Genomic DNA, 14,330 nt, shown 5'->3' with positions numbered 1-14,330 from the left:
TGTCCTCCCCCTCACATACTCAGTATTGCTCACTGCACATACTGAAAGTGACGGGCCCTAACCCTTCCCCTGACTGCTCGAGACATTAAAGGACATATTCACATTCTCTCAAGTCAGTCTTATACCAATATTCACATGCACATTTGTACTTTAAAACTGGATTTTTTTTTAATTTTTTTTTTTTTTAGGGTTGCGGTGATTTTACCACCCATCCATATTAGCTGAGAAGACATCTATTTCTATTGCACTGTAAAAGATGGCGGACAAAATGCATTCTTATGTTGAACCAAAGCTAACTGAGGCTTCATCACTGTCAAAATCTTTCAGTTTTCTTCGTTCTTTTTCTTACTATTCCTCCACTGCAGCTAAACAAGGAAACACTGGCAAGAGAAATAAAAAGAGGGAAGGTTACGTTAGAAAACAACCACTTCGTTGAAAAATTCACAACTGTCGATTTCATCCCCATCAAGAAAAACAGCCACAGTGACAAAAACTTTTAATGTATTAATGGGCATGTGAATATCGTTTAAAGATGGAGTTGAAAAAAAGTGATCTTTGGTGTTTAGGAGACCCCAGGTCGTCTTTAACGGCTCAAAAAGCACATTAAACACTGTTTTATCACCTTGATACTTCATGACCTTCCTTGATTTTATGAGAACTGCATATAGACATGATTTTGAGCTGATGTCTGTGAAAGAATGTGAAACATTACTTCTGTTTGGGGTTTCAGACTCCAACTGTAAAACATGGTTAAATACAATGAACTTGTGACTGATGCTGACTGTAGATTTTACACAGCTGTCCCACTCCATGTGGTTTCTGTCACTGGTATTTGGTTGTAGGAGGTCAAACAGGAAGTTATGTGACCCAAGGGTCTAAATGACCCTAAACTACATAGGATAATATATTGTATATTTGTTTGTGCGTGAATGACTTTTTGGCGATAAAGAGGAAGCAACATTTGTTCACTATAAAACAACATGAACTGGTTCCGTATTTGGTGTAATAACCACAGACTGGATTAAACTGGATTTTCGAAGCTGGTACTGGGAGTTTAAAAGGTCTGATAACAATATATCAGCTGATAGTAATTTTGTTTCAACATGAACCCGCAACATAAACAATAGATTTGTTCTATTGTGACAAAGGATACATGCTAAATGTACTATACACCCGATACTGATACATCTGCAAAAAACTACTATCAGCTGATTGATTCGTGGAGCTGTAGTAATAAAAATGCTTTATAATAATTTATGTATTTTGTCACCTTTATCAAATATGCAAACCCAGTTTGTGGCAAATGCATCAGTGCTTCTCAGTATTGAGCTTTAATGAGACCAGAAAAAAAGAAAAACAACATTTAAAGGGAAGAAAATTTGTGATTGTTCTTGTTATTATGTTGACACATACAGTGTCAGGGTCTGTGGGATCCCAAACAATGAGGCAATGTCAATGTCAACTAAACACAAGAGTGGATGTTTGTTGTGGCACGCCGTCACTTAATTCCTCTAAAGAAGCAGCAGTGTAATAAATGCTGCTCTCAGATCTCTTCATGTGTAGCTGTGTCGTCCAGGACTGACCAGAATGTTAAATCCCCCAAGAGTTGATCAATAGAAGGTAAGGAAGGAAAAGTGTGTTTTGAAGACATAAAAAAGGACACAAGGAGGAGGGGGGTTGCATGAATGAATGACCTCATCTCTCCCTCCACCTCCTGCTGAGTGGGATTATGGGTAGACCATGGGGAGAGCATAAGAGTGATTGATTAGTGAGGATCTGAGAGGCCGAAGAAACACAAAGATCATTTTCCTTTGAGAGAAATGGTGTTAAATTTGCTACCATCTAATCACCATTTATATAGGATTTATAAATTGTAACTAATGGCTTAGTTCAGTTACTAATGCTTCATAGGTCAGTTGTTAGAACAACTTTTGGGTTGCCAGATTGTGGAAGAACTGTCAGACCAAAATCAATCCAAATTCAATCCAAAAACTTATTAATATTTACAATGACAGACTTAATAGGTTAAAACCTTTATTAATGATTTACTAACATTTATAAGGTCTGAGTTTATCAAAAAGTGGGAAACCTATGAGTATTTATTATGGAATTAGCTGTATTTATATAGGCCTATTAAGAAAGGATGAACACCTGCCAACCTGCCAACCCCAAAACTGTTATTATCAGTGGCTTATAATTGATCTATTAAGACTGATTTAATGATTTTCTAGTAGCCTAGTGAGTAAGACATTAGTTTCAAGTGGTGACTTATTAATAAATGGTACCAAAATTTCGATTTATTTCAAAATAAAAGCTGATTAACCACCATCTTAAAATAAATCAATTGACACTGGAGGATTCAAAGCAGCACAGAGACTACATTTCCTGCCCTTTTCCTCTTCCTAACTTACCAAGAGCAGAAAAAGAAAACAAAAATGTAATGAAACGCTTAGGTTCCCTTCACATTTCCTCTCAGAGCTCACTCCTGATGATGAGAGGCGAACCCCAGCCTCAGTCCCGCATCCTGACATCACTTTGCGCTCCGGGATAGCCACTGTCACTGTGGAGAAGCTTCGCGTAATTGACGGTGATGTAACAGCAACTCAAAGGGGGGGAAAACAGCGATAAGAATAATCTGCTCTGAATGGTGCCTTTTGCTCTGCAGAGCCCTAAGCAAAACACTGTGCTGGCTTGAAATGCACCACTGATGTGTGTGTGTATGAGAGAGAGAGAGTAAGAGGGGAAGGGAGGGAGAGAGAGGGGGGGGGGGGAGAGAGAGCGAGAGAGAGAGATCACACAGTAAACACACAGCTCCTATGGCAGAGCGGTTCCGCTTCACCATCATGCTGTGACCGGTTGCGCGCAGAGCCAAGAGCCAAAAAGAGTCCGATCACCAACCGGGCTCGGATCAGCTGTTGTCGGAGTTTGCGCCGCAGTGATGCTCCTGAGCTCTTAGCGAGAGGAGATACAGACGGGTGGGGAGGAAAAAAAGACGCCGGTGTGTTGTTGTCGCCTTGTCCGCTGGACTGACATCGCATGGGGACATGAACAGTGTGGATCCAGCGTCTAACAAACTGTTGACTTTCAATCAGCGGTAAAAACAAAAAAAAAAAAAACCCAAAAGAAATCCTCTACCTGTTACCTGTGTTTATGCATGCCACCTCTCATCTGTTGAATGCATAGCTCTCTGCCGTCGCTCTGTCATGTCCCTGCAGCACTGGCATATTTTATTATGGAGCCCCGGGCAATTTAGACCAAGCTGCAAACACCTGCTCCGGTTTACACAGCGTTTGGTGGTGCGTAAAGTGCCTTATTACCCTGCTGGATCGGCTAATGATGTTTACAGTAATCGACTGTTTGGGTCGAGTTTTCATACTTGTCTGGTTATGTATCAAGTGCATGATTTATTGATCTTTTTCCATTTACTCTGGGATGGCTGGCAAACTGAGCGCCACTGAATCCACAAGTCTCCAGTCTGGAAGTATTGACGCTCCTCAAGAGACTCAACAGCTTCTAATTAAACCACGGCGCTGGTTTATTATGCGCAGCTTTGTCGTGCAGCTAGTTTTATAAAAACTGTAAACTGTATGGTTCTTTTCTGGATTATTAATTGAGCTGTCTTTTTTTTTCTGGGGGAGGACAGACATTACAGTATGTACACGGAAAATCGTGAATTATTCATGTCGTGCCTCTCAGTTCAAGGTAGACTGGGGGTGCATGCAGCTCTGGCAGTGTATGACAGCAACAGAATAACATATGTGGCCACTCTGAAGGCGAGCATCTGGCTTTAACTGTGCAGCTGAGTTCAGATGTAGTCCAAGGTTACTCAGTGGTAGCTCATTTCCAGCCTCTTACTGTTGATGGATCTGAAAATGCCACCACTGCAGCAGCTCTTTACCAGTTTTAAAGCAACACCGGGGAGCTTGGGGCTGCAGTGACACTTGAGCACGGAGAGGGAGAGAGATATCATATCGTAAACATAGGCTACAGCTCTTATGCCACAGTGCTGCCAGTAACAAAGGCACTTCTGTCCATGTTGCTGCAATTGTGCTGAGGAGGAACGGAGAGGAGACCAAAGAGAACGACAGGATAATTTCATTAAATGCCTCCTCCTCTTGTCATATTGCTGTTATGGCTTGTTATGGCATGAATTGACCCTCCGTTCATCACTGTGCCAAAATGACTGTGACTTATTAGTTAATCAGAAGCTGTGGTGGAGAAGTGTCTGATGGTTTCGTGTTTGTGTGTACCGTGCATGTAGCGCACCAAGCAACATCTGTGTTGGCTGTGACTCGCAAATGACTCAATATCAAGTCTTGGTGCATGCATCCAAAAAGTTTAGATTGGATTAAAAAATGGTTTGGATTTACGAATGTTTCCAATTTGAACCTGCTACACATGAAGGAAAAATGCTGCGAGAACATCTGTGTCATTTAACATTTGAATCTCTCGTCTCTGCAGCGGGAACTGCTGCTGAAAACAACATTTTAACATATTAAGACTGTCAGATGTAGTTGCCACAAGTGGACGTATGTGTGAGATAGACATGAGATAGACAATCGAAATGTTAGATACTCTCTGATCTGTCTGCCAGTTGAGCTTTTTTATGCTTTTCACTGTCACTCTCAACAGTCTTGTGTTTGGGATCGCTTCTGCACCTGTTAGCATTAAGGTTTTTTTTTTGGTGTATTTGGCTTTTCTGTCCTCCACTTTAAGGAATGATATAAGAGTACAGTATGTGATGTAACTGATAAAATGATCGGCTTTTTCTTGAGCAGCACAAGGAGGATTTGTATGATGGGTGGCAGCGTGATTTATACTTCACATTTTACTGCATGGAGCCTTTCAGTGGCCGCTGTCCATTGCCTTGTGACAGAAACCACAATTTGTAACCTTTCCCGTACTCCATTACTGAGGGCAGCAGTTGAGTAATGAATATCCATTTTACCTCTTTCTGTTTCAGAGCTATTTCTCATTGGTCCAAGCTAGCAAGCAAAGTCATTTTCCTTTGGCTAACAGCCATTATGCTGCTGGACTGTGGATGTCTGTACTGTTGGGGTGCAGAGTTCAAGTTATGATTTCCAAACATAAGGACAGCTTTGAATGCAGGATAATGGTTTCAACTGTATATCTCAAATACATGTTATGCAGCATGTCAGGAGTGTAGGTAAACAGCCTATTTTTTGCCTATTTATACATATTTATTATCACAAGACTGAAGAGCCTGCAGCCTTGCTAGCAGCTCAAGGTGGCTGTACTTTGGCCTGGCTTTGTGCTAAATGCTAAAGTTATCATTTATCCTATCCTTAGCATGAATGGCTGTACCAAATGTAATGGCAACCCAAATAATAGCAGCTGAGATATTATAGTGTGGACCTAAGTGTTGGACTAACCACCATCCCCCAGAGCCACACAGCTGGCAAAAAATATCAAATGAATATAAAATCTCATAATATCAGTGCTCTGTAAGCTGTTTAAAACAAAAATAATAATAATAATAATGAAAAAAAAAATAAATCTTGACTCAAACTCACACAGTATTGAAAAAGATTTGGAACTGGGACAAGTTTCAGTTCTTAGTTTGGTGTAGAAAAAATATTCCTAACAGGACGAACTCCAAGAACACACTGAAGAGGATCTTTTCTTTTTTTTTTAATTTTTATTTGTTGCTTTGACTCCTTGTACATACTGTACTTGAAATCTGGATGTGTTATTCTCACTGCGTTGAACTCCCACAGCTTTGTTGTTCCTCATCAGACTCGAGGCACTTTACTCCCTCGGCCCGTTCCACCTCTTTAATAGGTGTCAGCGTCACTTGAATGTTGCTTATCTGTTTGGTCTGACAGAAACCACCTTGTGTGCAAACGGCTCTTAGTTCACCACAGGCTGCACCTCCTACATGTGTTAAAATACCTCTTAATTTAAAAAGTGGAAAAGCTAAAATTGGACAATGAATATTTTCCCATGTAAACAAAGAAACATTCTCACTCTGGCAGCAACACTTTTCCTTCGGGCATTATACAGCCAAGTGTTGAGGTTTTGAGAAAAATCTGTGCGCACAAAATGCGCCAAGTGCCTGAAAAAAGCCAAACCATTTAACCAGGGCTATTAAACAAAATATCTCTCTTGAACCACAGCCACTTTAGAGATGTTATTGTTGGTACATCCAATTTTAAAAACAAAAAACCCTCAACATCTATCTTGTTCACATATTCCTTTGTCATTCTAACATAAAATGTCTATTCATATATACTTTTAAACATCACCAAAAGCCCCAGATTTATGAAAGCCTTCCCGAAGGAGATGAGCTTCACTGGGAGATGGAGTGGTTTTCATTAGGAAGGTGGGTGGGATGGGTGCCACTTAATTATCCCCCTCCAATGTGCAATCGTTTTTATGGCCCTTTCTCAAAGGAAAGGTGAAGGGTAGGAAAGATAGCGACCTGGGAGCCGATCGGACAAAGTTGGTTAGGTAGAGCCTGTGATGGAGTACATGTTGTGATGGAGCTGTAGTGGACTCCACCCCAGTCGCCAAAGCAAGCAAGCAGGAAGAGAGTGAGTAAGGAAACTGTGATGGATAGGCTACATCCTGTACAGATGCACTTTAAAATATGCCCTTTAAGCTTGAGTGTACATTATGTATTAACAGCCCCACTCTACCTTCATCTCCTCTTCTGCAGAGAGAGGGGAGAAACCTGACCAGAGAGGGAAGAGTTAGGGGGAGATATAAGCAGAGTAGGGGGATGTGGCCTGGAGAGACAGAGGGAGCGAAAAGCATACAGGTCATATCACTAAGGCAATCGCACAGATGCTAGATACATATTTTGTAGATTCCTGGAGCAATTTATTTCAATACATTTCCCAAAAATGTCAAACTATTCCTTTAAACTGCATCAAAAGCTTGTTTTGCCTCTGCAACATAAGGGTCACCACCATCATCTAGCATGCTGTACTGGTGAGATATGACCTCCGTTTTCATGCAGCTGCATTGTGACAATCGAAGGGCTGTAATGCATAGGTGGTGCTGACTGTCTTTCGTTGCACTACGAGGTGCAAGGTCTCATTTCTGCCTCCCAGTGTGAGCCCTTGTTGTGTGCATTTGAAGACGTAACATTGCATTTTAACAGCATGTGTTAAGTGTTTCCGTGCAGCTGTAGTGTACCAACACCTGTGGATTTGTTTTCTGTCGTCAGTCTAATCCTTCTCTTTTAAAAACCTTAGCAAACCACTGAAACCATCTTATTTTTCTTCAAATTTTCCTAGTTTAACCAGCACCCCTGCATAATGTAAGAAATTGCTTTTGCATACCTTACCACTTACCACTGGCAACGATTTTGCTTCTCTGATGACTTCATTTTTAATAGGATTTAACCAGATTCGTATTACATTTAGTCTCCCAAAGAAATCAAATCCTATTAAAAGGGAGCTTTGAGAACACTGCTGTTGTTCCTGGCTGTGTGTAGTTAGATGAATTGATCATTTTACAATAATATCCCAGCTTGCTGTTCCTGTTTAATTTCACTCTTAAATTTGAGGCTTTTTACAATGCTATCAAGTGATTCTTCTGTATGGATCAAGGGGATCGATAGTAATATGATCACCGTGACTGAAGATAAGGAGTGATACATGGGCTCTTCAGTGATACATCAGCCAATTTACTGCTGCTATATTCAGACAGAGTCTCCAGCAAAGTTCTTATTGGGGTCATTGTGCTGTAAACTCCTGTGCCATTTACAGGACAGCTTCAGCTTGATTACATTTTTTGGAAATACGCTTATTTCTTATTTGTCATGAGTCAGATGAGAGGGCTGATACCACTCTCTTGTCTGTGCATTAAATACGCAGCTAGGGCTGGTAGTCTGTTAGCATAGCCTAGCATAAAGGCTGGTGGAAACAGCTAGCCTGGCTCTGTCTAAGGATTAAAAACGCTCATTCAGTGTATTGTATGTATGTATGTATTTTGCAAACAAGACACAACACGTGAGCTTTAGGGGTGCTGGTTGGAGGAGTTTCAACTGTGCAGTGAGATAGGCTAGCTGTTTCCCCCTCTTTCCAGTCTTTATGCTAAGCTAAGCTAATCAACTTTGGGTTGTAGCTGCATACATTCCGCTCAGATGTGAGAGTGGCGTTGATCTTCTCATATATCTCTCAGCGTATTTCCAAAAAACGTCACTTCTCAAGACACATTCAGCTTCATTGAGATCTCAGAAGTTTTCAAAAAGTAGCAGCATTGCAGTGTGCAAATGGATTTTTTTGTGTCTTCTTTTGTTTTATCTGACGCCAGAGAATAATTAGATTTAAGACTGTGTTATGAGATATACCGTACGTCTCTGAATATATAAACCTTGAAATCCTAATCCTTATTCATATTGAGCTTAAAACATTTTAACCTGCCCTGTTAGCAGTACTTTTTCGTGCTTCTGTCTGGTGCGTGTGTGTCACATATATATATATATATATATTAGCGATTGTATCTACTCTGTGTGCATTCGACTATTTGACCAGCAGTCAGCTCTCCTAGCCAGTCTCCATCTATCACTCAGGTTTAATTCAATCAGGACCCACATCTTAATCAGAACTGGGTTGGCCGCCACTCCCAGCAAGTCACCATGCCACCGCCAGCCCCGTCACGCCGACGGAGACACACAGACAGGAGGAGGGGAAAGAAAGACAGAAAGAAAAAGGGAAGGGGCGAGAGAAAGAAAGAACGTAGTGTGAACAAAGTGGCCACGAACAAGAAGACAAAGTGAGATAAAGAGACTTCAGAAAAGCAGATGCTGCAACTGCCCCTTGCGTATGATTGATGTGACCATTTATGTATGTTTGTGTGGCGTGATGGAGGACAAATAGGCCGTGTGTCTGACCATGCGTTTGTGTTACAGCTCCGCCTCAGAGGACCTGGGCTGCAGGCGTGGAGACTTCAGCAGGAAACACTATGGTTCGGTCGAGCTGGTGAGTCCCACCCACAATGCACTCATCTGTTTGTTGCTCCCTTTGTGTCTCAGCGTGTGTCTCCTCGTCCTCCTCCTTCTTTTCATGATCTCCCCTCCCTCTCTGGCTCCTCTCCTGTCTTCTCTTGGCATGGATGGACAACAGAGGGGGACTGATGAGTCATGACGTATTGGGTGTGGTCCAGTGATGTGCTTTGCCAGCGTGGATCACAATGGGTGCTCCACTCACAGTGATGCAGGACTCTGCTGCCTGTTCAGCCTCCAAAGTTCATTTGTTTTGTTTTGACGCTGCTGGTGTAAAGCTGCTACACAGTGTGTGTCTGTGTGGTTGATTACTAAGCTGTTGAGTCATTGTTGCTTTGGGGGAGTGTTTGTGAGTGTGCATCCCTCCACTGTGAGCTGAGCCTGTGCATCCCGATAGCCCAGAGCGACAGGAAGTCCTAGAGTTTCTCACTGCGATCATACTTCCTACCAGAGACATATTGTGGGTTTGTCCATGAGTGCTGCACACCACGCGTGCGACTGATTAGTGCTGAGGAGAAACCACAGGCCACCTATCAGCACTGGCAGACTGACACGACACATAATACTTCTGTCTGTGAGGGAGGGGGGAGCATGTTAGAAAAAGAGAAAGAGCAGTATCCAAACACTGTGGTGGGTGTGAGCCAGAATGACGTCACTGATAGCCCTGATGTTCAAAGTGCGCTCGTCACAGAGCAAATGTTCCTCTTTTGCACTTCACGGGTTGTTATCACATCTGGTTAGTGCTGTCTTCTCAACTTCATCATATGAAGACTTGGATATTTTTGCTGCACAAACTATATGTAACAAGCTAAAGGGTTTTCTATAAGCCATTGTTTATGGGCCAAGTTTTAGATGTTAAGACAGTATACATTTGTGGATGAGTACAATGGATGAAAAGATAGTAAACAGGTGTAAACATCCCAGCTTTGATGCTAATAAGAGGTACCAGCCCTGTTGAAATGACCACCATAGGCTGCAACTAATAATTATTTAAATTCATTATTGATTAAATCTAGTTAAATCTATAGAATGTTGCATAATAGTGAAAAATGCCCATTACAGCTTATCACAACAGAGTCCAAAACCCAAAGATTTTCTATTTTCATGTAAAAGAAAAGCTGGAAATCATCTCAATTAACATGTTTGGCTGTTTATGCAGGATAAATGACTTTGGTGATTAATTGATGATCAAAACTGTTGTCGATTATTTTTCTGTCATAGCACTAGTATTCCCCGCTTGAAACTGTCTTTACAAGAAAAGCAATCACATTCATCATATTTTGTTAAACTTTCAGTAAATTTAAAGTGCGTTTATCTGACAAGGACTCTAGGTGCCACGTGAATTGTGTGGACGTGGCACCGCAAAACCTTGCTTGGAGGAGGTTGGGGTGGATGAGTGGGCCGGAAAAATGTGTGAGTTGGATTTATTACTGTTCATCTCCTGCTTCCAACCAACACTGTTTTCTTTTAACCATGATCTGAAACAGTTTTTACCCTGAATCCAAATATTTTGTGCCAAAACACAACCTCCCTTTACCTTTACCAATATGCTAAGCCAAGCTAATTGCCAGCTGGCCCCAGTCACATAAATGGTATACTGTGAGTGATATTGACACAGAAGCACAACTTTCGGTATTAGTCAGTTAGTATTTAAAGGTGCAGAGGAAAGATGTGATTGTTGTAATTAGCAGGTGTTAGGTATAGAGGCTTAATCAAGTAAGTGTAAGTGTAATACCAAAACCAAACTCATAAACCTAAACAAATAATCCTTTCCAGCATGAGTCTGTTTTTAAGACGTGACACTTCCTGAAGGGATCGGAGGCTGTGTGGTATGTTTAATAAAAGAGTATGTGGATAATGGAAAATGAGAGGCAGACTTTGATGAACCCAGCTAGATCTTCAGAAAATAACCTCAAGGTGGATAAGCACATGATGCCGAGCTTACATTTCAGCAATTATCTCTGGTCTTTGACTCTGCAGTGAAATTAAGTCTTAGTTTTTCCGTGGTAGAAGAAATATAATTGCTTGTGCGAACATACAAGGGAAAGTGTTTTGTCGAGTCTGGCGCTCACACTGTTAAAGGCTTTATGTCTCTCTGGGAGGCTTGTTCAAAGGTCGGGGAAAGGGTCTGTGGAAATTCAGGTCCTGATGCCTTTTAGGCGACAAACAGCTCCTTGTGTCGACAGGAGAGAGTAGACGCTGAATCTGTGTGCTCACGGTCTGTGTGTCTGTCAAGTGTGAAGTAGACAAGTTCTTAGCACCAGACGTTTGCTACAAAATCATATCAGGTGTGATCAGGTAATGAAACAGCAGAGGAGACACAACACAGGAGACCTGCTTCCTACAGACAGTCAGCAAGGCCATGATCACTACAACTTTATCCTCAACCAAGTGGTTGTTGTTGTTGTTAACCATGAGCAAAACCATCCACTAACTTTAACCAGGTTGTTATTTCAACCCAAACCACGGTCTAAACTAATCCAAACCTTAACCATAAGTGCAGTCATGTCATTTTTTCCTCATATAAAAACACTGCTGTATGACCTTATAGGGGGCTTGGAGAAACAACCTATTTAGTCATTTAATTAGTGTGACTTCCTGAAAAAAAGTCAAATGATTAAGCTGATGTAAACATTTACAATATATCCCTCTTTGAGAGGCTTCAGATGGATCCCACCTCTGCCAGACTATCACCCTCCCAGGGCAGCGAAGACTCCGTCATGTCGATGCTTTGGCCTCACGCTTGGTGTCCGTGGTGGTGTGATGTTCGTGAGCGCAGCAGCATCCAGCAGAGATAACCCTGCTGAGGTCAAAGCTCTCTGTAACGCAGGCCAAAGATTTGGGCAGAGTGGTGGTTTATGCTTCAGTGGCAGTGATGCTGTGTTTGTGGTTAGCTAAAACTGCAACTAATCTGGGAACTACCATCATCCATGCTTGTGTTTGAAGAATGCATGTTTTATTCCAGGCATTTAAGGCTGTGCTGCATATACAGGTTGTTCTTAAAAAGACACCATATGTCAGTTTTACAAATGCAGCACAGATTTATGAATTTTTGATATAATTTATTACATCTGAGTTTATGCTATTTATTTATTATTATTTCAGTCAGTGAATTTCTTCAGAATTAGCCAGTTTGAAGGTCTTGTGCCTTCCTCGCTGCTTTTCTTGTGACACACTCTCAAGATCAACACGCTTGCTACCCCTGGAGAAGTCAAGATGATGATTTCGTAACCACTTCACCTCAGCGTACAAATGCTTTCCCTGAGAATTGTCCTCATTTGAATTGTGAATTGAATTGAATAGCGTATCTCAACATCATTGCAAATGAGGGTAACCTCAATGACCAAGGCTTAAATAAATAAAGACATTTAATGTAATACTTTTTTGCATAGAATTTGACGCATTTTCAAAAAAAAAAACCCAAAACAAACAAAAAAAACAGCCACCCTTCTAAATCCTCAATTTATAAATGATATTTGAAGAGAAAAAAGAAAGCAAATTCCCAGAAAGAACACTAAGGACATGCCTTCTAAAAAAGAGTCAGTCTAAGATATTTATTACTCTAATCACTTAACTTTCCATTTTCCTCAGATCTCAGCATTCACTTCACTTCACTCTTTGTGTTGTATCTTTGTTGACTAGTTTGACTCCAGTTTCTGGAACATGCTTTCAAAAATCTCAACACAAATGGGAGATTCTGATTCAAAGCAGGGTCTCCCTAATAAGAGAGACCAGCTTAAGCATAAGCCGTGACTCATCCTGTCTGTTTGTTTTATTTTTGGTATCATGGAAGCGACGGTAGCAGTTACCAACAGGAGCAGGGACCTCCACAGACAGCATCGTGCTGATATGATTCACTCTAGTCCACACATACACATAAACCAGCTATTTTTGACATTATAGAGATGTATAGAATCCAGTTACATGGAGAGCTGCCAGAGTTTGAGCTAGAAACTTTGCTCTAACTAACTTGATAATGGAACATCTACTTCAAGAAGTTGTAGGAATCAGGGACACTTGTGAAATGCAATTTTCAGTTTAAAGTGTGGTGAGAATTGATGGTTGCTTCCAGGGTTCTCTGTTTGCTAAATGCTCACATCAGCACGCTAACATGCTCACTGTTAGCTCAACGCTAGCATATTGATGTTAAGCTGTTTACCATATCCACATTTTGTTAACATCTGAACATTTGCTAAGGAGCAATAAAGGTGGGAATGTCAGTAGCTTTGCATGTATTCGAAACTAATGACAAATAGATATTTTGACGTCATGATGGTGCAAGAGAAAAGTCAGAGGAAAATCAAGGTTTTTACAATTACAAATAACTGTGAAGATATTTCAGTAAATTCAATTTAAAAAATGCCAATGATGGCACTAGAGAAAAAGTCAGGGAATCACCAAAGTCAAGTGCATCATCTGGGAGCCAGGAATATCTGTACAAATTTTGGAGCCAACCTGTCAATTAAATTGAGATATTTCACAGGATAAGTGGAAACACTGACCAGTTGGTGGTACGAGAGTAAAGGTAAGAGGATCACCAAAGTTTTTTATCCTCTGGGGAACTTGAACATCTGCAGCACATGTCATGCCAATCCATCCTGCAGTTGTCAAGATTTTTCACTTTGAACCACAAATGTCAGCTTTATGAAAAGTCAGAGGATCATTAAAGTCGGAGGGATTCATCCCCTGGGAACCACGAATGTCTGTGCAAAATGTCACAGCAATCCATCCTGTAATTGTTGAGATATTACAGGAGCAAGGTACAAGTTTACTTACATTCACTCTTCATCAGAAGCTCAGAGTCTTGTGGAATATTCATGCACTCACAATATAATATGTTCAGAACACTTGAACATATTGGATCATGGGATTTTTTTCTTCTGAATAAAAGAGAGTGGAGGGTCAGTCGTGTGTGTGTGTGTGTGTGTGTGTGTGTGTGTGTGTGTGTGTGATGTTGCCTTGTAAGTGCTGGAGGGGCCTCTTGTTACATGGAGAAAAGTAAGAGACAAAGTAGGAAGTTGAATTCACTAAATACACAGAGGAGTAAGGAAAATCAATACTCTGCTGCTGCTACAACACAAACACACATACACACCGACCATCAACCCATATTACGTGCCCAAGTCACTCCAGTCAACACATGTGAGGTTCCTACTAACCTCTGTGCCAGCTCACACACACACAGACTCACACTCATCCACACAAATGAGCAAACAAATACTCATTGGTGGCATCTGCATTCATAGATAGACACAAACAACACAAATACAAAGGCATCTCCCACCCTCTCTTGTCACTTTATTCGGTGACAACTCCACGGTCCACTTTCAAAAGCTTAATTGTGTGTTGTGCATTA

At 41.1% G+C, this 14,330-nt stretch overlaps 2 protein-coding genes across 5 annotated transcripts in view; both read left to right on the top strand.

Annotated features, from left to right (window-relative positions):
• rpl7a (ribosomal protein L7a) overlaps positions 1–14,330 on the top strand; it is a 164,578-nt gene that overhangs the window by 73,427 nt on the left and 76,821 nt on the right. The gene's annotated exons all lie outside the window — the stretch shown is intronic.
• Positions 1–14,330, top strand: part of garnl3 (GTPase activating Rap/RanGAP domain like 3) — a 70,469-nt gene that overhangs the window by 13,982 nt on the left and 42,157 nt on the right. For both annotated transcript variants that reach the window (XM_071465204.1, XM_071465203.1), the window contains exon 2: positions 8,882–8,951. In XM_071465204.1, the coding sequence (XP_071321305.1) occupies positions 8,882–8,951 (70 nt within the window). The remainder of the gene's footprint in view (positions 1–8,881; positions 8,952–14,330) is intronic.

Source organism: Trachinotus anak, unplaced genomic scaffold (genome assembly GCF_046630095.1).
Source record: "Trachinotus anak isolate AG129_WGS33_773 ecotype Australia unplaced genomic scaffold, CSIRO_AGI_Tana_v1 ptg000028l, whole genome shotgun sequence".
Classification (NCBI taxonomy): domain Eukaryota; kingdom Metazoa; phylum Chordata; class Actinopteri; order Carangiformes; family Carangidae; genus Trachinotus; species Trachinotus anak.
Note: the sequence above shows the minus strand (reverse complement) of the source record. Positions and strands in the feature narration are given on the sequence as shown.